Raw genomic sequence first — 22202 nt, 5'->3', positions numbered from 1 at the left:
CCCTGAACAACATTTAAAAAGTTTTAATCATCAATTGAACATCTTAAATAATAGTAATTCCAGCGATACTATAACTTTCAAGCCTCATGACTAAAAAAATATTTAATGAAAAAATATTTTATCACAGTGTTTTGAAAAACTCTCGAGCTACAAGAACGTGCAATAAAAAGTGGGGATTTCCGTTTGAAAAAAATCGATGTGACCTTGACCTGATCTTGGCAATGCCACTCGAAATCAAACTGATAAGACCAGTAAATAGAGCTCTTTAAATTTTAAAATTATTGTCTAAACATATTTTATATGCGGGCGCGCGCGTGCGCGTGTGTGTGTGTATGTTAAACCTTACATATTTATGTTAATTACGGGAAACTCTATTTTCATTTGAAAAACCTGAAATAGTCAAGACATTTTAAAATTCATTTTCTGTGACAGCCCTGATCAATCTTCATTTATAGCGTATTTTTTAATACAATCTTGCAAATGTGCATCCATGAGTATTTTTTCTTACTTCTTAATTATAATTATTTCTATCACAAGCATACTTTCTTATCATGAGATGTTCACTTCAATTAATATCTTTCATAAACGTGTAGTACTTGAGCTAAAAATAATTGTTGAGAGTGCAATTACACTCCTCTCTAGTATTATACAATATATTATCATTCTCTGATTAATTATAAATAAACTTAAAAAAATCAATCATTGCTTTTTTTTATAAGAGAAATTCACATTATTATTAAACATTTTTCTTCATTAAATTAAACAATATCATGAAATTAGATAGACAAATAGATTAGTTCCAATTATTCAATGATATAAGTTGTTCTGATTTCAAGATATTGAGAAATAACTCATTGAATTTTCTTTTTGAAGACTTATGTAATCCTTCTTTGGCGGAAATAAAAAGTTCTTAGATTGTTCTATAAAAATTTCGAAACATCCAACAGAATCTACACGATGCGAAGCCGAAGATCGTATCATCGAACTTGGCGCTCGACAGCAATCATACAATGGTCGATATCAGAGAGAAAGAAGAGTTAACGTACATGAGCAGTAACGAAGACTTAAAGAAAGGTCACAATGATTACATCCTCAAAAGAATCCCAGCCGGTGCTGAGGCAACAGTCGTACTTGTCGGTGCTGTCGACTTTTTGGATCAGCCAACGATAGCCTTTGTACGATTAGCCGAAGGTGTACTTATGCCGTCCATTACGGAGATCACGATACCGGTCAGATTTATGTTTACCTTATTAGGACCGAGAAATGCAGATCTGGATTATCACGAAATTGGCCGGTCCATCTCCACTCTGATGGCAAACACGACATTTCACAAAGTCGCTTATAAAGCCAACGAGAGACGAGAGTTGCTTTCAGCTATTAACGAGTTTCTAGATGATTCGATTGTATTGCCACCTGGCAATTGGGAAAGACAAGCTTTGCTACCGTTCGGTGAGCTTAAAGCGAAGAGTGAGGCTATCAGGAATCGGAAGGCGAAAGCGCTCGAAGAGAAAAGCAAACCGGAACAAGATGAGGCAGCCGCAAAAAAAGGTAATTTCTCCAAGTAATTCGATAAACAAGAATTTAAAATTCTATAAGAAAATATCTTGATAATTGAATATTTGTTTTTCAATTCTTACTTATCGATCTCGTTCTTTTATTTTTAGTTAATTATTATCCCCTATAATGTAATGTATGTGTAACAGCTCTTCTCGCCGGCGAAGAGGAAAAGAAATCATCAGAAGACGATGATGATCCATTGCGACGTACGAAACGACCATTCGGTGGCCTCATCAACGACATTAAGCGTCGTTACCCTTTCTATTTATCCGATTTTAAGGATGGTTTGAGCTCATCTTGTCTCGCGGCAGCTATCTTCATGTATTTCGCCGCGTTATGCGGCGCCATCACATTCGGTGGCTTGATAAGTGATAAGACACAAAATGTAATAGGCATTTCCGAGACTCTTATTTCCGGTTCTTGGACGGGCGTGATAATGGCATTGCTCGGCACTCAACCGCTTTTGATTATCGGCACGACTGGTCCGCTGTTGCTCTTTGACGAGAGCTTATACAATTTCTGCTTGGCGAACGAACTTGAGTTTCTCACCGTACGGGTATATGTTGGCGCCTGGATGGGTATCATCGCCCTGGCAATCGCCTGCATCGAAGGTTCCGTTCTCTTGCGACTCTTCACGCGCTTCACCGAGGAGATCTTCACTGGATTGATTTCTATCATTTATATCGTTGAAACGTTTATGAAGCTTTACAACTACTTCGTGCGCAATCCTCTTCTTCACGAATACAGCTTTGGGCCGGACACCAACAATATAACTTATCCGCTCTACGTTGCTGAAATGAAGGTTACTCAATCGCCATGGAATGGAACTGAAGAAACCCTACGCTTGGAAAACGTTCGCGAACTTCTACCGAGTCATGATAGAATTAGGCTGCCAATTAATCAACCCAATACAGCTTTAATGTGTACTATCCTTTGTCTAGGCACTTTCCTGGGTGCCTACTACTTGAGAATCTTTCGCAACAGCCATTACTTAGGCCGTAATGCTCGAAGAGCCTTCGGAGATTTCGGCGTGCCTATTAGCATTGTCGTTTTTGTTTTGATCGACTATCTACTTATGGTAAAGACGGAAAAGTTGCTGGTACCCGAAGGACTTTCCCCAACTATGCCCGATAGAAATTGGTTCGTATCTCCTATCGGATATGAAAAACCTATACCGCTTTGGATGGCTCTAGCTTGCGTGGTGCCAGCTTTCCTGGTTTACATCTTGGTTTTTATGGAGACTCAAATATCGGAGTAAGTTTAAATTTAATTACATTTAATAAAATCACTTGCTTAATTGTCAAATATGTTTGCGTTTCTGATTAATCGTTCGTTTTGCAGATTGATTATCGATAAAAAGGAGCGAAAACTGCGAAAGGGCGCTGGCTATCATATGGACATCGTAGTAGTGTGCTTGATGAATATAGGATGTGGACTGATGGGTGCACCTTGGTGCTCCGCTGCGTCGGTACGCTCCCTCACCCACGTATCCGCCCTAACCGTAATGTCACGCACTCACGCGCCTGGTGACAAGCCGCATATCGTTGAAGTGAAGGAACAAAGGGTGAGCGCCCTCCTGGTCGCGATACTTATAGGCGTGAGTGTGCTGATGGCACCATTGTTACGGCGGGTACCGATGTCCGTCCTTCTTGGTGTGTTTCTCTATATGGGGATCTCATCAATGAATGGCGTACAGCTATTTGACCGCGTCAAACTGTTTTTCATGCCAGTCAAGCACCATGGCACGGCAAATTACGTACGCCGTGTGCAAACCTATAAAATGCACATTTTCACCCTCATACAAATCTTGTGCTTAACTGTATTGTGGATTGTCAAAAGTACCAGAGCCGCCCTGGCCTTACCTTTCTTCCTTATTCTGATGATACCGTTGCGCGCTCAGATGAGCTATTTCTTCACTACTGCAGAGCTACGTGCTCTCGATAGTAAAGGATCCGAACACGATGTCGAGGATGAGCTGGATTTTTACGAAGAAGCTCCTCTACCTGGTTAGATTGTGCCTTAATCGATTATCCAATACCACATCTCTCTTCCTCCCTCCCCCTCCGTTTCTTTCTCTCTCAATTCATGTACTTCCAAAATTATCTATACTCATTACTTATTTCGCATCTCTCAAAGTTCTTATCTACCACTAATTCATAAATACAGAGTTCTATTACTTTTATCAAATTGGAATATGACGTCCATTAATAGAGTCCATTGATAGGTAGCTGAAAGCAATGTCATATATACACCGGGTGTTTTAGACTACCCGTACATCCCTTTCATCTTCGCAGGATAAGGTCCAATCGTAAAAGTGTTCAGACAAAAGTTGTAGAGTTTGAAAAGATCTATTTACTAATCTTATTAATTTGATCTTAGGTAGCGTCAAGGTCACGTCAATTTTCTTTAATAAAACACCCAACTTTTTATTTCAGTAACTAATAGCCGCTCTCAAGAGCTTTTCAAAACATTATAATAAAGTTATTTTCCATTGAGTACTTTTCGAATTATAGAGCATACATTAACATTTGTCATTCAGATTAAAGTTATTGGTTGTATCTTATTTTCATTTTTGCACTAACAATTCATTTTTTATCCTGCGAAAATGAAAGAGGGTGCACGGGTAATCTGAAACACCCGGTATACATAATACAAGTAAAGATATGATGTATATATATGCACACGCGCGCGCGTGTGTGTGTGTATACATTCGTCGACAAAATTATCACATAGATAAATTTATATCAAAATTTTGCATAAATTCAAATAACCGTAATTTCACGAAAAATAGTTGCATTTAAAAGTTTTTTTTCATCAGATCAAACACATCCGTGTTTTTTTAAAAGCCATTAAAAGTAAGGATAGATTCAAAATACATTAAAAGCTTTGTAAAGTTCAGACTTTATCCTTGAAGAATAAAAAAAAAAGACAAATGCGACCATTCTTCGCGGAGTTATGCTGAATTTATGCGAAATTTTGATATAAATTTATGCGATAATTTTGTTGATGAGTGTATTATATACAAGTATATGTATAACCAGAAAGAAACTTAAGAGAGAACATGAGGGTCTTTTTCCTGTAATTGCAAATTATCCCCGCAGAGGACGCACTGCTGCTCTCTGAAGAAATGGATATAAACTACAAACAATATCCATTTTTTTTGCGGTGCTCCTGATGGAAATAAATCGCTGAAATAAATAAAAGATATGAAATTAATAGAAATTTTAGCGATTTATTTTCATCAGGAGGACCACAAAAAAAAATGAATATTGTTGTGTAATTTACATCCACTTCTTTAGAGGGTAGCGCAGTAGTGCGTGAGGGCATTTCGCGGTTACAGGAAAAAGGCTTTCATATCCTCTCTTAGATTTCTCTCTAGTATGACACAGAAAGAATTTTCAACAGTCATTAGACTATTAGACATCATTTGCACTAATTTTTTTATTTTTTTGTTTTGCCGAATTTTTTTCCATAATTTTCATGATTTTTGGAACGCATATAAATATTTTATAAATATTTTTATTTTTGTTGATAATTATAGTTACATCTGCTTATACATTTCAATTATTTTTTTAGCGTAAAATTTAAATGTAAATAACCTGACTGTATTTCGAAATATTTTAATTACCTATACATGCTTTATAATGACATATCTTTGCGTTTTTTAAATTAAGCGAAAAATTGATGCCTCTGAGAGTCTAACGTTTGCACTTGATGATGCAGTGTCCATTATCAAGAGTTTATATAATGGCACATGCGTAAGGATAGCAAAATGGAAATGTTACGAAAACAATGCTTGATTAGTTATAATTTTCAAGAAATGACATTTTCACAGATCGTTCTTCTTTTCTTTCTTTCATGAATATATATGTACATACGTGTATATTCATGAAAACATATGTACATGTATATTCATTAATAAAACAGTATATATAGTATAATTCCAAAGTGTTTACATTATTCCGTTTGTTCCACAGGCTTCTATTACTACTTCTATTATCAAACCGCTAACTTCCAAGTTCCTTCCTTCTTTTCTATAAAAATGTTGCCTATGCGAAGGATGTGCAGAATAACTCTCAATACTTCTCACGCAGAATATCTCTCAGAAAAGAGATTCCAAGAGATTAGATGGTTTAGCGTTTCTGCGATTAGTTCAAAAATATGTAGAAAGCAGTATATAAATGTTATATTATATAATTATATGCTTATTCTGCATATGTAGTATATATACGTTTTGTAGATCGATTTTAAATTTCATAGAAACCATTAAACCTTGAAGTCATTTATTATTTAGAAATTCGTATAGATATATGTTACGCCATTGTCGTCATTTCACACAGTTTTGTTTAACAAGATAAGGCCCCCCTCCCAGCTCTGTTCAGATTCTCTCCCAAGTGCCTCCCAGGTATTATGCTATCTTTATTAAACAACCGGTGAACATAGAGTGAAGAACACAAGAATAAAATGATACTTGATGGTACTTGAGTGAGAATCTGAACACAGCCTTGGAAAAGGATTTCAGATATTTTTTGTTCAACAAAATAAGATCCTGGGAGATGCTCTCCTAGATCTTACCTTGTTAAATAAAAAACATGTGAAATCCCTTCCAAAACCATATTCAAATTCCCATCCAAATATCATCCAGTATCCTACTTCTGTAATTCTTAACAACTGTCAGTATCATTTTACTGACATTATAAATAGTACATAGCGACAACATATCAATATCAAACTGTTGTTAGAAGTTACAGAATCAGAGTATACATATTATTTTATACTTATTTAACACTTAATGAACAACAAGGATAATATGTGGGAGTGGAATCTGAATATAACCATGGAAGGGAATTTTATCTTGTTGAACAAAAACGTGGAGTGATGAATATCGTAACACAGATACGAATTTCTAAATAACAATTCAAGTAATTTTAAGATTTGACAGTTTATAATAAAATTTAAAATAGCCACCGACAATTTTCTTTATTGAATCGAATTAAAGTTTCGGAAACGTTTCTTTAGTTAGTGACTTGGATTTATTCAAGGTGGTGTAAATGACTAACAATTATGATTATAATATCATTATATTATTAATTATTACGTAATGTTAAATGTAAAAAATCGCTTTATTTTATTAATAAAAATATGAAATTTATCATGTTTACAACTAATTTTGCCTTTACACATACTACCAACATTTTTTTAGTCTATCGATCAATTTTTGTCAACTTGAGCAAACAAAAAATATAATAAATAACCCGTTTTTATTTTTTATACATTAACAATTTATCTAATTGTTTAAATGAAACGAATAAAATTTCAAATCAAACGATGCAGAAAAGCAAGACACATACGTTTAAAAAGAAAAGTCTTCTAATTCTAACCGATATTTATAGAATACACTTTAAAAATCAATATTGAAAGTGCGATACAAAGTACGAAGGAGATTAATTCTCACGTTTGATGAAACGTAAGACACGTCTATAATATATAAAAATGTAAAAAAAGTTAATCATATCAATAATATTTAGAAAAAATTTCATTGACTTTTATCGCACCGTTTTGAAGATATTTATTTCTAAATTTATAAAATTTTACACTACAAGTTAAAGGTATAACCTTATCCTGTAAATATTTTCTTTTAAATTGAGATATTTATAAAGTAGAAATATAAAGTAGAAATTTAAAAATCGTTATAATTATAACACATATTTACGTTTATTTTCGTAAAATTTGTATCTAAACTGACCGTACAGTTTTAAAAAAAATTATATTCTTCAATGAAAAAAGCGAGAATGTGAAGATGCGTGTATACATCAAATGAGCATCTTAATTTTTATTTTTTTAAATAAATAATTTAGTAATATATAAAATTATAACAATAATTTTGAATTCTAAAATATTGAGACATATGAGAATTTTTTCGCTAGGAAAAGAGTTCTAAAGCATTCCCTATTGTATTCGATGTGTTTGTATACAAAGAATGGATTTTAAGTTCTACGTTTTCCTATATACACGATGTAAATAATTTCATCATTTTCTATATACGAATGATATTGAAAGAATTCAACGTTTTCTTCTTTCTATCACTAAAAAATCATTTGTATCGTAAATCATAATCATTACCTAAATGGCTTCACCACGAAGATTCGTGTCTACGCTAAAGCATCTATCACCTCGGCCACTAGAAAGTGCTATGTTAAACGTTAGGTAAGAACAGTCAGAATTTTTGTTATTTAAACTAAAGTCCACAAACGAATAATAATTTATTAGAGTATGTCCAAGTCCAAAAACTCCAGATAACATTCACGAAAAAAAGATGGAAGATGAAAAGTTGTCACCGTTCAATATCGATACTCCTAATAGAGTCGAACTACTCAGGAACGGTCTGTCGAGGAAACATCGTTCTGTGCTCGGAGCGGGTGCTTTCGGTACCGTCTACAAAGTACTTTACAAAGGTGCTTTACTGTAATTTTTCTTAATAGATTATGTATTGTCAAATTTATTAGAGGTAATTGCATGTGCATGAGAAATGAAAAAGAATCCATAAATATGATTTACTATTGTCACGTTTCTCAGGAAACCAAATGGCAGCCAAGATAATTCCACGCAAACAAAATGATGATGAAGTAATAAACTCAGAGAGACATGCGACTATCCTGCGACACACCAACATTGTAAAAATATTGAGAATAGAACAAGGCAATAGCGTATCATTGATAACAATGGAACTATGCGGCACGTCATTGAAGGACAGGCTGCAGGAATCGGCACTGTTGAAAGAAAAGCGTGTCTCAATCTGGAAAGATATCGCTAGCGCGCTTCAATTTTGCCACGATTCTGGCGTGATACATGCAGACGTTAAAGCAACTAATATTTTAATGGCAGCTAACGGTCAAGCTAAGCTAACCGACTTCGGTAGTTCTATACTAGTCGATGAACCCGATGAACCGCACGTTTCAATCAGACCGCGAGTATGCACGCATATATGCGATTCATTGAATCTTCACTCAAAAATACATTAATAAATTTTCTAATAGAATTATAGATACATGCAATATGATTTTTGTAACATTTTTCATATATCCATACATATATACTCATTAGACATGTGTTTATATAATGGCGAGATTTTTATTTTTGGTGAATTCCATCACTCATATTGCACTAAATTAGTATACATTAGATTAGTGCACATTAGAGGCTTCTTTATACAAGTATCTAAATGCAATGGCATAATATAATCAACTTTAACAATGAAATACAATAATACAACATGTATAAGTATTCTGTTAAGTAACGAGACAATATCATATCAATTAGATGTTTAATGTTTATATGCTTCTACATTTACTTTAACTTTACTAATTTCTATAACAGCTTTAAATATACACTAATTTAATATAATGCAAGTGAAAAAAATTTTGCTATTTAGTTTTCTCTTCTAAAAATTCATTTCTTTATCAGGGTACACCAGGCTATGCAGCACCAGAAGTGCTTCGAGGAGATGTACCTACGTTCGCTACCGATATTTATTCCCTAGGAATTGTGGCTTGGCAAATGCTCTCTCGAGAAGTACCTTTCCATGGATTACATATGCATACTGTCATATATATTTCTGTAAAAGGAACACGTCCTGAATTTGAAGCTCTTGATGACGAGTTCGATGGAAGATACAAAGAATTATTCAGAGCGGCATGGTCCCAGAATATCGCAGATAGACCTTCGCTCCATGAAATAATCAGTAGACTAGATCTTTTGTAATCCATAGTTAACATTTATTTGATCAATTAAGCTTATATCGAATCTTACTTGCGATAAGTAATGAGGTTAATGCTTCATCATAATCTTAATATAGAAATAAATCTAGTGCGCTCAGGATGATGGCTTAAAAGTATTATGTATCCGGCATCTCACCACCAGGCACTAACTGCAGCAAAATAAACAAATTTAAAAAATTAAAATTTTACTTTCCATTTTAATCATGTCAAAAATTATGATCTATTATTCTATTAGAAGTGTTGTTTCTCATAATTATTAAGATGCCTCCAACATATGCCAACATTAGCAAATATCATACACATATATGACATCATATATATATATGATTATAAATAATTATCCATATTGGATAACCAATATTTAACGAATATATGCAAAGTTGATGGTATATAATGGCCATTCATCTGGAAGCACCTTCAAGCTGATTCTACAATGAGTCGGCAGTCGGAAATATTAAGTCTTAACTTAAATAGTAACTGTGGTACGTGACTAAGATTTTTCGCGTTCACAAATTGTTAATTGCTTAATCATTTAGCTTAATTAAGAGGAAGGAATAAAGTCTAATTTAGTCAGTCTCAAGAAAATCGGTAGTTTTAGGATGCATTTAATTTAACGCTCGCAATACTCGCGGGCCTTTCGTTTGTCCTTAATTAACATTTGATAAACAACAAGGATGAGATGATTTCACAAGTGTTGTGTCATACAAGTTGGCCGTCCTAATGAAAAAATAAAAATTCGAGTGTAAATCCGATGTAATGGGAGAGTAACAGCAAACGAAACTTCTAGAAGGCAAAAAATTGAACAATGAAATTATAAAAGAAGCATTTAACGATTCTTTTACATTTTGACGTTTTAATTTTTGCTTTCTAGAAATTTTGTTTATGCTTCTGTTACTCTTCCATTATATTCGAATTATGCCCTGATTTTCACTTTATTGATTTAGGTCGACCGACTTATTGTAGAATCAGCATTGGATAGATATTATCGATAATGACCATAGTAATATTGCTGCCATTGAGAAGAATCTGATCCAACTTAGTAACTCTGCGACCTTCCGGGGTTGCCTCACTTTCTGTTACATCTTCCAGTAACATATTGACAAAATCATCAAAACCTTGCAAAGTTCCTACAATCTCCTTATCATTTTTCATAATAATGTGTATTCGAGAACCGATACACTTGTCAACTAGTTCTAAAAGTAACAATATAATTATTCGCATTGGATTACAAATATCAAGCAAAACATTATTGGCATAATTTAAAATATGAACAAATTCATTTACCCAAAGGTAATAACGTAGACGGATTGGTGCTAACTGAAGCAGTCATAACGATTTATACAAAGAAATAATCGTCAATCACTATCAAATGTACCAATAGGCAATAGGCATACCACAGTATAAGCACCGACGAGATACTCGTAAAGATCATCGACCCTGGGCAAAATATCGTCCTTATAAAAAAAGGCTCGGAGGTAATTGAAGAACACTAACATTATCAACAAATGATATAAGTTTACGATTATTAATGCATAAATATTTAATATGGCTAATAGCTAATACATTATTAAATTCATGACTTTTTTTATTACATAAATGCTTCATAAATAAGTATACATACTTAGGCTGTGTTCGTATTATACTGCCAGTTGTCAGTACAGTATAGTATACGTAACAGAAACTATAGATTTTCAGTACTGATAGTCAACTGGCATAATATACGAACTTAGTTGCATTCCATTTCCACACCGATTCTCATGCTGGATTCACACTGGACGCGGAAACGCTTGCCGCGCGGCAAAATGAGACGCGGTAACCAATGAACACATTAGGAACTGCAAGCTTATTGGCTACCGCATCACATTTTGCCGCGCAGCAAGTGTTTCCGCGTGCAGAAGCTATTACTTGTGACGTTACAAGGTCAATATACATGCGTCCGTTTTTTGTCGTACAATTTTTTCAAGAGGTCAGAGATCCTCTCGTGCAGCCAATTGACACGCTTGAAAAATTCGTCATACGACAAAAAACGGACGCATGTAATATTGGCCTAACTCAGTTGAGTTGAGAACGCTGGCGCGTTTCCTTTGCATTCTGAAAAGTGAGATTCAACTGAGTTTTTACCTATAATCTACACAAGTGTGCTTTAATGAGTCTCGTCAAACAAAAACCTTGAGGTCAGGATATCAATCATAAAACTATCCGTATTGTCGAAGTGGATGTGGTTCATGTCTGTACTACATCCACAGGATAAAAGAATATCGATTATGTATTATTCTATAAGGATAGTGAAATGGATTTACATATAAATGGATAATGAATATGAATCCTGAGTCTATATATGGACTTAAAGAAAGAGAAGGCGAAGATGCTGTAAAAAGTGTAAGCAATGCGCGAACACGTTCCGATTAAATTTTAGCATGCCACACACGATGCTCCGATTTATTTGTGCAAATTATTTACGCAAGAATATCGAATGAATTTTCTTAATATTTGCTCAAGTCGTATGCCCAAGCCAAAATAACTGTACAGTTGTTTTTGTCGCGCGCCTGCCTGGTTGTTTCAAATTTAACACTCACTTTCTTCTCACACTGGCCGGATTCGTTGTTGATTTTACAGCGTGAATCATTACAATCCAGAAGTTATCTACCACACGTGTTCAAGTAAACTTATACAAGTGATTTGCACAGGCATACTTGATAAGTTTATTTGAATGTGTATAGGCGATTTTTACTTTATCACTATATCGTGATCTATTGCTAATGCCAATGTTTCGTGAATCTTGCTATTTATTTTATCAGGGTGAAGAGCATATAGCTGATCCTGTGCTTTTCCTGATAAAGTGAACAAAATTCATGAAACACTTATCAATGGATTACGACATGGCGATAACTTATAGATGACCTCTGGCATCTTTGAAATAATTAACCTTTTAGTTCTGATAAAATGTCTTTTTCTTTCAGATCTTATTACAATAGTGTTTATATCTGAATTTCAATAAGAGTTATTTTGGTAACTCATAGATTTCTATCTTACAATCCTAAGTTTATACTTCAAAAAACCTTGTGTGTGATAAAGTTTAGTAATTTTTTATTTACTTCTTACAAATATCAGATGTATTTCTCGAACCTCAGCCTTGCTAAACAATTCAGTCCATTTGCATATTAGCAATAGACTTCAGTAGATTCTCTTCAAGAAAATGCTTGTAGAGATACTATAGAAAAACCTCTGAGAAAATGTTTTCTGTCAGAAAAACCAAATTTTTATTCGTAAATCCATTTTTCAGATGTATGCGTCCAATCAATCACTTCTTTCTCGCCAAACCAAAGGTCAATCTCCTTTTTGGCAGACTCAACAGAATCAGAGCCATGAATAATATTGCGTCCAACTTGTATGCAAAAATCACCACGAATTGTACCTGGTGCAGAATCCTTAGGATTTGTCTCGCCCAACATTACACGGCCAGTCTTTACAACATTCAAGCCTTCCCAGACCTGAAACAGAAATTTTATAAACATGTATATTAATGTAAACTAAGTTTGTTCAATTGCATATTATTGATATTTCGTTTTGAATTGATATCATTGATATGAATTAAAATTTATTGTTATACAATATCAATATTTATTACTTTATTTATATATATTATTTTATTCTATAAGAAAATCACCATTGGCACAACTGGTCCTGAGCTCATATATTTGACCAAACCTGGGAAGAAGGGTCTTGATGCCAGATCTGCATAATGTTTCTTCAAGAGATCTTCAGAAGGCTGTAACACAAAAATATGAGGTTTGTTGTTTTTTTATTGCTGCACTCTGAACTGATGCAATAAGTTGAAGTGAAACAAATATATATTTGTGTGTACTAGTTCAGAAAGTGCAGTAATAAAAAACAGACCTATGGTGTACAAATTAGAGAAATGTAGATGTCTTTTAATCAAGGATATTAAAGATTTATATATATAATCTACTTTAAAAATAATTAAAAACTATATTTCCTACAAAAAATTCATATTTACATTTTCTCATGTTATTTATTATGCTTATAAGCATATGTACAACAAATTTTTGGCCTTAAAATATTTTTTACACCATATTGCATTCTTTCAATTAGTTGCAGTTTTCCTTCAGTGATGATAGATGTAACTTAAAAAAATTAAAACCATAAAACTTAAAAAATTAAATTAAAAATTAAAGCAGAAAATTAATCTGATTTCAAAATATATAATTGAATGATTTATTTAACTATAACTTCCATTAACATTTATTTTTTTTATATATTATTTTTTATTATATACTTACACACAAAATACATTACATACATTTTTTTGCATCGATTTTTTATCAATATTAACATATTTGAAACCATTCTGCTCTTGACCTTCAAGGTCGCTTGATTAGAATTGTTACATATATCGATATGCTACATTAGTATTAAACATTTTCGTTAAAGGTCACTTTTGCTTGTAATAATTTCATTATATATCCATAAATTTAATATAATATTTGAATACCAATCGCCATTATTCTGATTCTAAAATACTTTGAATAACTGATATACAATAGATTAATAGAAAATCGAAATGAGAAATAAAACTATTTCTAATTTTTATTCTAAATCCAATATAGGTAGCCAATATATGTTTTCAAAAGTTCGATAAATTTATCGAGATGTGCTAAATTGGCACATTCGCGCGAGTTGTAGAAACTGAGTTCTCGAATTGTGTGAAGTTAGAGCACAAGCATAATGAAATTATATACGAAATACCAACACTTACCCATAACATTTTCATAGCCACTAATTTGAAACCCTTCTGCTCAAATCGTTGAATAATCTTGCCGACAAGACCACGCTGCACACCGTCTGGTTTAACCATGATAAAAGTACGCTCCTTGTTTTCCGTCATAATTAATTTAGAGATAAGCAGTAGCAAAATCAAGATAGAACACAAGAACATGCGATACCAACGTGTCGCAAACTGCAAAGGCTGCTTTCCGGGTTCCGGTCAGTGTGTTAAACGAGCCGAGTTTCAGACGCATGCGCATCCAACGTAACTTCAGTAACGTATCGGTCACTAATAAATAGGAGATCATTAGTCCCTTAGAGTTAAAAATGTTGAAAATTTCAATATATTTTACATATTTTACATATATTTAAATATATAATATATTTCTATATATGTATACATATATAAAATATATTAAAATTTTTAATATTTTACAATTTTAACATTTTAACATTTTTTTTAACATTTTTGAAAGAATTTATCATAGGCGACTAATAATCTCCTATTTACGAATAATCGATTACTGAAGCGTTACTGAAGCTGCATTAGATGCGCATGCGTCTGAAATCTGGCCTGTCTAACAATACTGTTTAACAATATTCTGATTCAGAGTTCACGGAACAAGTGATGGCTCTAGCTGGCTACTGCACACTAGATAGACACAGTAGGTTCACTCTACATGTAATCTACACGAATGTATGGACCAAATATCGATCATATATTTATCATCTCCAGCCTTGAAAAGTGAACGATGTACCCTAAAGACTTAAACACAATATATACGGACAATAGGCATAGGCAACAAAGAATAACGAACCGTCCAATCAGAGCTCTGGTGTGTAAGTTCGATATTATATCCCCTGTTGCCTATGCCTATTGTGTTTAAGCTTCAAGACAAATGGACGTTGCTATGTAGTTTACATCCACTTTGTCAGAGGGTAGTAGCACCGACGAGATTCTATTAAAAACCGTCAACCCTAGGCAAATTTTCGGCGGTATATAAAGGAGCTCGGAGGTAATTGAAGAATGCTGACATTATCAACAATTGATATAAATTTGCTATTATTAACATAAATATTTGGCTCATACATTATTAAATTCATGATTTTTTTATTACATAAATGTTCCATAATAAATAAATATGCTATACTTGTAAAGCTATAATATTCTATATATTGCAGAAAAATTACAATTTTTTTTCTGCAGTTATCATCTCTGTTGATAATCAAAATTTGATGATAGCACTGAAATCACAATTTTAAAGAAAAATCGAGTATTATTTAGTTCTAAATGCATGTCCGCTAAACTAATAAATCATAAAATTACTGCGCTATTATCAATTTTCAACTCTTAGGCCAGTATTCAGAGACCGGTATTCGTAGTCGGTTCTTATTTCAAGATCGTCTTAGGCCGATATTCATAGTTGAGTCTTATTTTAAGATCGTCTTAAGTAATGTCTTCAGCAACTAATGCAGCCTTCTGATTGGTTTGTGACTTTTTAAGACCGTTTTTAAGATGGTCTTAAATATAAAATCTGACTATGAATACCGGCCTTAAGTAATGTCTTAAGACGCTAATACGGCCCTCTGATTGGTTCGTAACACCTCAAGACTGGACTTAAGACGATCTTGAATATAAGAACTGACTATGAATACCAGCCATAATCAGATCTTATATTTAAGATCTATTTAAGTTCAGCCTTGAGATATCATGAACCAAGCCTCACTTCAATATTCACATGGAAGCAAACTCCCGTAAGGATGTCGGTCTTTATTATAGTATCTTGTCGGTGATATGGACTATGGCGCGGGGCGTTATATGGTAAGGTTCTGGGTGGGATGGGGAGTGACCGTGAATTTTGGTATTTTTGTCAAATTCTTGGCAAAAAAGTTCATCCTACTTTGGTAGATAGCGCTACAAATAGTGGCTCAGCATTACAAGACGACAATTTGGCTCCTCTGGAAGGTAGAATTTTCTGCCAGGAAAAATTTCTTTTAGTTGCAGTTGGATTCGGTTGTTTCATCTTCATGGAAAAACATGTCGAGTGATAATTTTATCAAAATTAGTAGTGAGAAAACTCAACTGAAGAATTATCCGATTATCCAACAAAAGAGAAGCTAAAGAAAAATACTCCTGGCCCTTGGTGTTTACTGACATTAGAAAGTAATAATAAATTATTGCACAAATTATTCTACACGTGTATTTGCTTATTATATATTCTGCAATTTGTTGCAATTAATTCTAAATTTCAAATATTTCAGCATTCATTGTGATTTTAAACATATTGAAAATATCTGTCTTGTAAATTGCAACAAATATATAACATGATAGAAGATCCTACAAAATGTGAAGATACCGATTTTGGTAATGTGACTCCATTGTGTTCTCAAGTGAATCAAATATATTTGGATACAAAATGTTTAATAGATAGTAAGAATACACAAGTTCGTGTTGTTCGCGGTGCTAAAAAGTTCAAAATTGACAACGATGTTAACAACACTGAGAAAAAAGGTTTGTTTACAGATAATTGTTTAAAATAGCCTTCCCGTGCCCTCCTTCCGTCCTCCTAAAATCTTACGAAAAATGTACTCATTCAATGCGTATTCACTGAAAATGAAAGAATCTAGCAGAAAAATGTGACAGTCAGTCTCATGAATCGAGTTATTAAAGCTTATTCTACAATGTGCTACTTGTTTCCTGTTTCTTGCTTTTCACCTTTTGTTTTTTTCTCCTTTGCAACCGTTTTATCGACAATTGTATTTCTTGCTACATATTTCTTGTTTCTTTCAAAGTTAACCTTTCTATCTCGGGCGACATAAAACAAAAAACCGAATAAGAAGCAAAAAACAAGATGTCAAAAAATAGTAAAAGGCAAGAAACAGGAAACAAAAAGCACATTGTAGAATAGGCTTAAGTGTTAAAGTTCGAGACTTCAAAGATTAAGATAAGCCTTAATTACTATGTGCTTTAATTATACAAAGTACAATAAAAAAATTGCAATCAATTTACAATCAAATGCTAGCATTCTATTGGTTGCACAAATTGACTGCTGCGCGTCTTTGAAATAAAACAAGGAAATTCCTTGGAAATTGAAATCGATAGAAATGGATCCGTGTAGTCATTGATGAATGCAAAATTCTGATTTTTTTGGATACTGGCGAGGCTGACCGACGCGTTTTTTTGCCATTCTTAAAATAATAAAAATCTTAAAATAATAAAATTCTTTAATTTTGAATAAACGCATCGAATGAGTATATTTTTATTAGAATTTCAGGGAAGAAATATATATGTATATATATATAATTATATATATATATATATACTAAATAAATATCACTATTCATATAATTTATATAACAAATATTTTAACTGTTACAATATTAAAATTAAATGATAAATTTTTTTATTTAAACAGATGCAAAAGAGGAAGAGACAGTAGAGATTAAAGTAAAATCTCTCAAACGTTCCTGTGAATTATGGTCTATGGAGGATAAAAATACTTTTTTTAAAGCACTTAATGAATACGGCAAAGATTTCGATGCCTTACAAAGCTATTTTCTAAATCAAGGAAAAAAACGAGGTCTCTCAGACATCATGATAAAAAATAAAGAGCAAATTCGACATTTTTATTACAGAACATGGTTAAAAATATCAAAGCATCTTAAATTCTCAGAAGGTTAATATGTTTATATTAACATAATATGAATATGCATGAATTTTATTAATATATAAATACAATGTGTACAAACATTTAAACCCATTGATGAAAATACATTACAGGTCTGTTCTTTTATTTCTACACTATATTGTATTAGAATTCTCTGTCTTCCTTTTGCCAAATATTAAATGTATATCTATTTCACTTTAAATTTCAAAAGTTCATTATTAGTTCAGCCACAAAAACATCCTATGATTCTGTCAATATGTAATATGTTGTCAAATGTAATATGTTCTTTTATATATAGATGTTAAAAAAACATCTCAGGAATTATATGGACTAATAAATTATGGTGAACTTAGAAGAAAATTACCTCGTATTCATGAGAAAGTTCACTTAAGATTAAATGAATTGGTATATTGGGGATCTACACAAGTCAGACTTAGAGGAAAAACAATGAGAGTTAAAACACCGATATGTAGAGCACTTAGAAAGTTAAACCAGTTAGAAGGTATCTGAAATTTTTAATATATGGGTTGTTCCTCTTTTAAGTTTAAAAATAATAAAGGTAAAATAAATGTGAAATGTACATGTAATTTTCAACTAATGTGTGAAGAATTTTATGATTTTTTTTATTTAAAAATCTAGATATTCATAAAACACATTTAGTAGAAAAATACAATTTTAAAAATTAAAATATGTTCTCATAACTTATGTAATTTTTGTTATGATTTCGTGTGATGTTATACATTAAGTGGTATTAGTTATTTACAAATACAATAATATAATATATTGTTTATGTTTCGTTAGCAATTATTTAAAAAATGAATTTATTAAAATTTAATTACAATTAATATTAAATTTGTTTTAATGTTCCTTTTTGCCTTAAAAGAAGTTGATCACCTACTTTACATGACTTCTAAACTTGACTTACAATTAATAACTCTGATATTACAACTTCTACTTAAATGAGTCATATTTATAGGTTCAGGTTTATAAATTCTTGTTTCCATCAAGCTGAAAGAATGAAAGAATGTAAATAAGTCAACAAGCAAAGTAAATTTTTAGTTTTTACATTTACGCGGTACAATTTACGCTGAAGTTATAATATCGCGACACAGCATTTACACATCCTTTTTACATCGATGTAGTAATACTAAGCCTCTTTACCAAACGATTTCAAGTTATAACATTGATGTAACAACTTTGTAAAATAGCATAGTTGTCATCATCAGATGTTGTAACTTCAGTGTAAATCGGGCCATATAAACGTAGTCATATTTACATAACAATATATATATATATATCTTGATTTTATTACTTATGGTAAAAAATTAATTAACACTGAAATTTAAAATATTTGTTTTATTTTAGATTGGCAGGAAGAAATTAAATTACCATCTAGAATAGTGATAGAACTACGACCGCGTAACAACATGGCTTGGTGGCAAGTACAAGCAGCATCCATGAATCCAAGAGTTCGTACACTTCTCCCCATACAGAGACGTCTCTCAAGTCTATTAATATTTTTGCAACAACGATGGCGACTCGCAAAATATACTACGGTATCCTTATATCTATTGCAACAATTTGGCTTTCTTATGTCGTAATTATATGTATATTTTCTTCTCATTTGTTACTGTATATTTTCAACTATTCACAATGAAATTTATTTGAATATTCATAATCCTTATAAATATTTATAGTGTTCCACTGTAGAAAATCTTGTTGCTAACGATATAAAAGATACTTGTTTATTACGAGTTGCCCCACCAGAAGGATGTAAAATTGCTTTGCCAATGGTTAATCTTGGAGAATATCTTACTAGCAATAGTGTCAGTTTGAATTCATATGAAAAACGTCTCGGTCTGAAAAGCTCACGGGAAGATTTGTTAGGTTCTGTTCAATATTTAAAAGGAGTAGGGAAAAAGGGCATTAAACGATATAAATCGGATAAAAAGATTTTAAACCGCACTGATGAAAATTGTACACTGCCAGATATCAGTAGTGATATGGATCTCTTAGAAACTGGAAGTAATATATCCGAAAAACCAACGATTATAAATAATACAGAAAAACCGCCATCAGAACATCATTCAGAACCAAATAGGTTTCCTGGTAGAGAAACTATCGAGAGAATTCGAAAGGGTTGGAACATCGAAGAAGCAAACACAATTACCGTGGGCGATCTTTTTCTAATGGTGCGCAACATTACATTTATTACTATTTGTCACATTTAATCTTCTCAGTTATCAAGTAATCGCAATTTTCTTTTACATTTATACTGCATTATTTGAAGTATATCTTCTAATATTCTAAGTTTAATTTACAGTTTGGTCGTGAATCAAAGATTATACTTGAATATTGGTGGGATTGGTTACCTAATGGACAATATACAACTAATTCAGCATCATCGAGTATTATACATGATAACAGTCTATGTTTGGTTTTACAAAAGTTATTGTCACTGGCGAAACATAATTATGGTACTAACAAAGTAAGATGTAACAGATATGTTGCTCATTTTGATATAGAGATTCCAATTGTATTTCAAGACGAGTCAAATTTTTTTAATGCTATAAAATATTTCTATTAGGTATACGATAATACATCAGGAAGTAATGAAACGGTAATTTCGTCTCGAGTCCTATCTATTAAAGAATCTACATTTAGAAGACCTCTCATTCCACAAACATATCATAAGATTGGTACAGCTGACGCATTTAAGACACAACTTGATGTAAGTATTATTAAATTCAATACAATATATTGAGTGTTTAATTTTAACTTTGACATTGAAATATCTCGGAAAATATAAAAATAGACAAAAATGTTTAAGACATAAAAGTTATGTAATCTAATAAACCCAAAATAATCACAGAGCTGCTTATGAAAAAATTAAGTCGGACCATTTTTAACACCGTAACAATAACTCATTCGTTGACTTTAACTTATGCTCCAATTCTGTAATTTTAAAGGTCGGAGCACTTTTGCATAATGCATAAAGCGTAAGAAAATCAACTTCAGAGTTTTTTTCTTTTATTTTATGGAAAGAAAAAAAATGAAGGACTTCAATTGGTTTATTTATTTATGCATTGTGAGTTATGCATTATGCAAAGGCATTCCGATCTGTAATTACAAGATTCTGTGGTTCCACCCTTAATGATACTGAACTGTCATTAGCTTTAGGCACAATATGAAGCAACAGCGACAAGAATAGCGGTAGGAATACCGTAAAAATAAGCCCAATATATAAAGCCCTAGATACAATGTGACAGCAACAAGAACAGTGATTCGAATAGCATAGAAATAAGCGATATATAATTATCGCCTTCCGTTGCCGCAAAAGAAATAAAAATGCCAACCTGATCTTGTATATAGACTGTAGTACATTCTTTCATCTACTTCAAGATTATAGCACAGAATGAAATGATATAAAACAGAATAAAAAATTTGAATGTTAATTGGTAGGCTATAAGGCGATCATAGACATAGAATTCCAACTCGTCGGAAATTTATCGCTATTGCCTTATTCCGTGTTCCTATGTGCATTGACATATGCATTTCCATATGTTGGATTCCTCTGTTCCTATCACTATCGCTATTTCTATCGCTATCACTTTCCTCGCATTGTGTTTAGGACTTAAGATTTGCAGAATCGGGGTATTATTCTTCTACAAAAACTATTTGTTGGACACAACTTTGTTAAGGAAAAAATTATTTATTTTACATACATCATAGGATCATCATGCTAGGTCTATCTTATAAGTCTATAGCTATGGTCCACTTGACGCTACAATCCTATATTATTATTATTATTAGGCGTTAGGAACTCGAAAGCTCATTGCCGCAAATACCAAATCCCGCCACTGTTCCCGTCCCTGAGCCAGATCCCTCCATTTGTGACCCTCATTTTGTCCCCCTTTTTGAAAATCGGGATTATAATTGAGCTACAATCCTATAGGCACATAATATTATTTAATATTAAATAATATTTTAGGCATATTTCCAGAATATTAAACGTAACATTTGAAATATGTTTTACTGAAATTATATAATATTAAATAATATTCTTGAAATATTAATAGATGATTATATGTCCACTCTCTCTTCTGATAATATTGCATGATTATTAAAAGTAACATTATTTAGTGTTACTGTAATATTATATGAATATTAAAAAGTATCATAACATTTATTTTAATTTGTAAAACTGTTACACCGGTTCAGTTTAAATATATGTTTAAAGACTGAAAATAATTTTGGCGTGCAGTTGTAAGACTGGATATGTACATAAAATAATACGAAACGTTATTTAAGCACAAGACGTATATTGATAAGATATTTTCGTTACTGGATTGTGAATTTAAACTGCACTAATATAAAAATAATTAATATTAATAAATATTTTAATAATATTTCA

At 32.3% G+C, this 22202-nt stretch overlaps 5 protein-coding genes across 16 annotated transcripts in view; 3 read left to right on the top strand and 2 right to left on the bottom strand.

The window, feature by feature from the left end:
* Positions 1-4336, top strand: part of LOC108753025 (band 3 anion exchange protein) — a 39613-nt gene extending 35277 nt beyond the window's left edge. For all 8 annotated transcript variants that reach the window (XM_018494335.1, XM_018494330.1, XM_018494331.1 and 5 more), the window contains 3 exons: positions 948-1548; positions 1704-2811; positions 2899-4336. In XM_018494335.1, coding sequence (XP_018349837.1) covers positions 948-1548; positions 1704-2811; positions 2899-3568 — 2379 coding nt within the window. In that variant the 3' untranslated portion in view covers positions 3569-4336. The remainder of the gene's footprint in view (positions 1-947; positions 1549-1703; positions 2812-2898) is intronic.
* A 3348-nt stretch (positions 4337-7684) lies between these two features.
* Positions 7685-9318, top strand: LOC108753027 (serine/threonine-protein kinase mos). Its single transcript, XM_018494337.1, has 5 exons — positions 7685-7764; positions 7828-8012; positions 8134-8528; positions 8603-8608; positions 9022-9318. Exons 1-5 carry the CDS (start codon positions 7685-7687, stop codon positions 9316-9318), a joined length of 963 nt encoding a protein of 320 aa, XP_018349839.1.
* Positions 9319-9378: 60 nt separating this feature from the next.
* Positions 9379-10752, bottom strand: LOC108753026 (U6 snRNA-associated Sm-like protein LSm5). The gene is made up of 3 exons (XM_018494336.1): positions 10620-10752; positions 10332-10528; positions 9379-9484 (listed from the first exon to the last, which is right to left on the bottom strand). The coding sequence occupies exons 1-3, from the start codon at positions 10663-10665 to the stop codon at positions 9452-9454; spliced, it is 276 nt and encodes a 91-aa protein (XP_018349838.1). The 5' UTR covers positions 10666-10752; the 3' UTR covers positions 9379-9451.
* A 1648-nt stretch (positions 10753-12400) lies between these two features.
* Positions 12401-14340, bottom strand: LOC108752995 (nucleoside diphosphate kinase). Its single transcript, XM_018494272.1, has 3 exons — positions 14113-14340; positions 13003-13104; positions 12401-12826 (listed from the first exon to the last, which is right to left on the bottom strand). The coding sequence occupies exons 1-3, from the start codon at positions 14290-14292 to the stop codon at positions 12596-12598; spliced, it is 513 nt and encodes a 170-aa protein (XP_018349774.1). The 5' UTR covers positions 14293-14340; the 3' UTR covers positions 12401-12595.
* Positions 14341-16396: 2056 nt separating this feature from the next.
* Positions 16397-22202, top strand: part of LOC108753061 (protein cramped-like) — an 18781-nt gene continuing 12975 nt past the window's right edge. For all 5 annotated transcript variants that reach the window (XR_001939597.1, XR_001939596.1, XM_018494402.1 and 2 more), the window contains exons 1-7: positions 16397-16632; positions 17537-17797; positions 18087-18290; positions 19154-19344; positions 19486-19980; positions 20112-20276; positions 20376-20519. Coding sequence is in view for 3 of the 5 variants with exons in the window: in XM_018494402.1 (XP_018349904.1) it covers positions 16446-16632; positions 17537-17797; positions 18087-18290; positions 19154-19344; positions 19486-19980; positions 20112-20276; positions 20376-20519 (1647 nt within the window). In the remaining 2 variants the exon portion in view is untranslated. The remainder of the gene's footprint in view (positions 16633-17536; positions 17798-18086; positions 18291-19153; positions 19345-19485; positions 19981-20111; positions 20277-20375; positions 20520-22202) is intronic.

Source organism: Trachymyrmex septentrionalis, unplaced genomic scaffold (genome assembly GCF_001594115.1).
Source record: "Trachymyrmex septentrionalis isolate Tsep2-gDNA-1 unplaced genomic scaffold, Tsep1.0 scaffold63, whole genome shotgun sequence".
NCBI lineage: Eukaryota > Metazoa > Arthropoda > Insecta > Hymenoptera > Formicidae > Trachymyrmex > Trachymyrmex septentrionalis.
The sequence above is the reverse complement of the archived record's forward strand: the minus strand, read 5'-3'. Positions and strand labels throughout refer to the sequence as shown.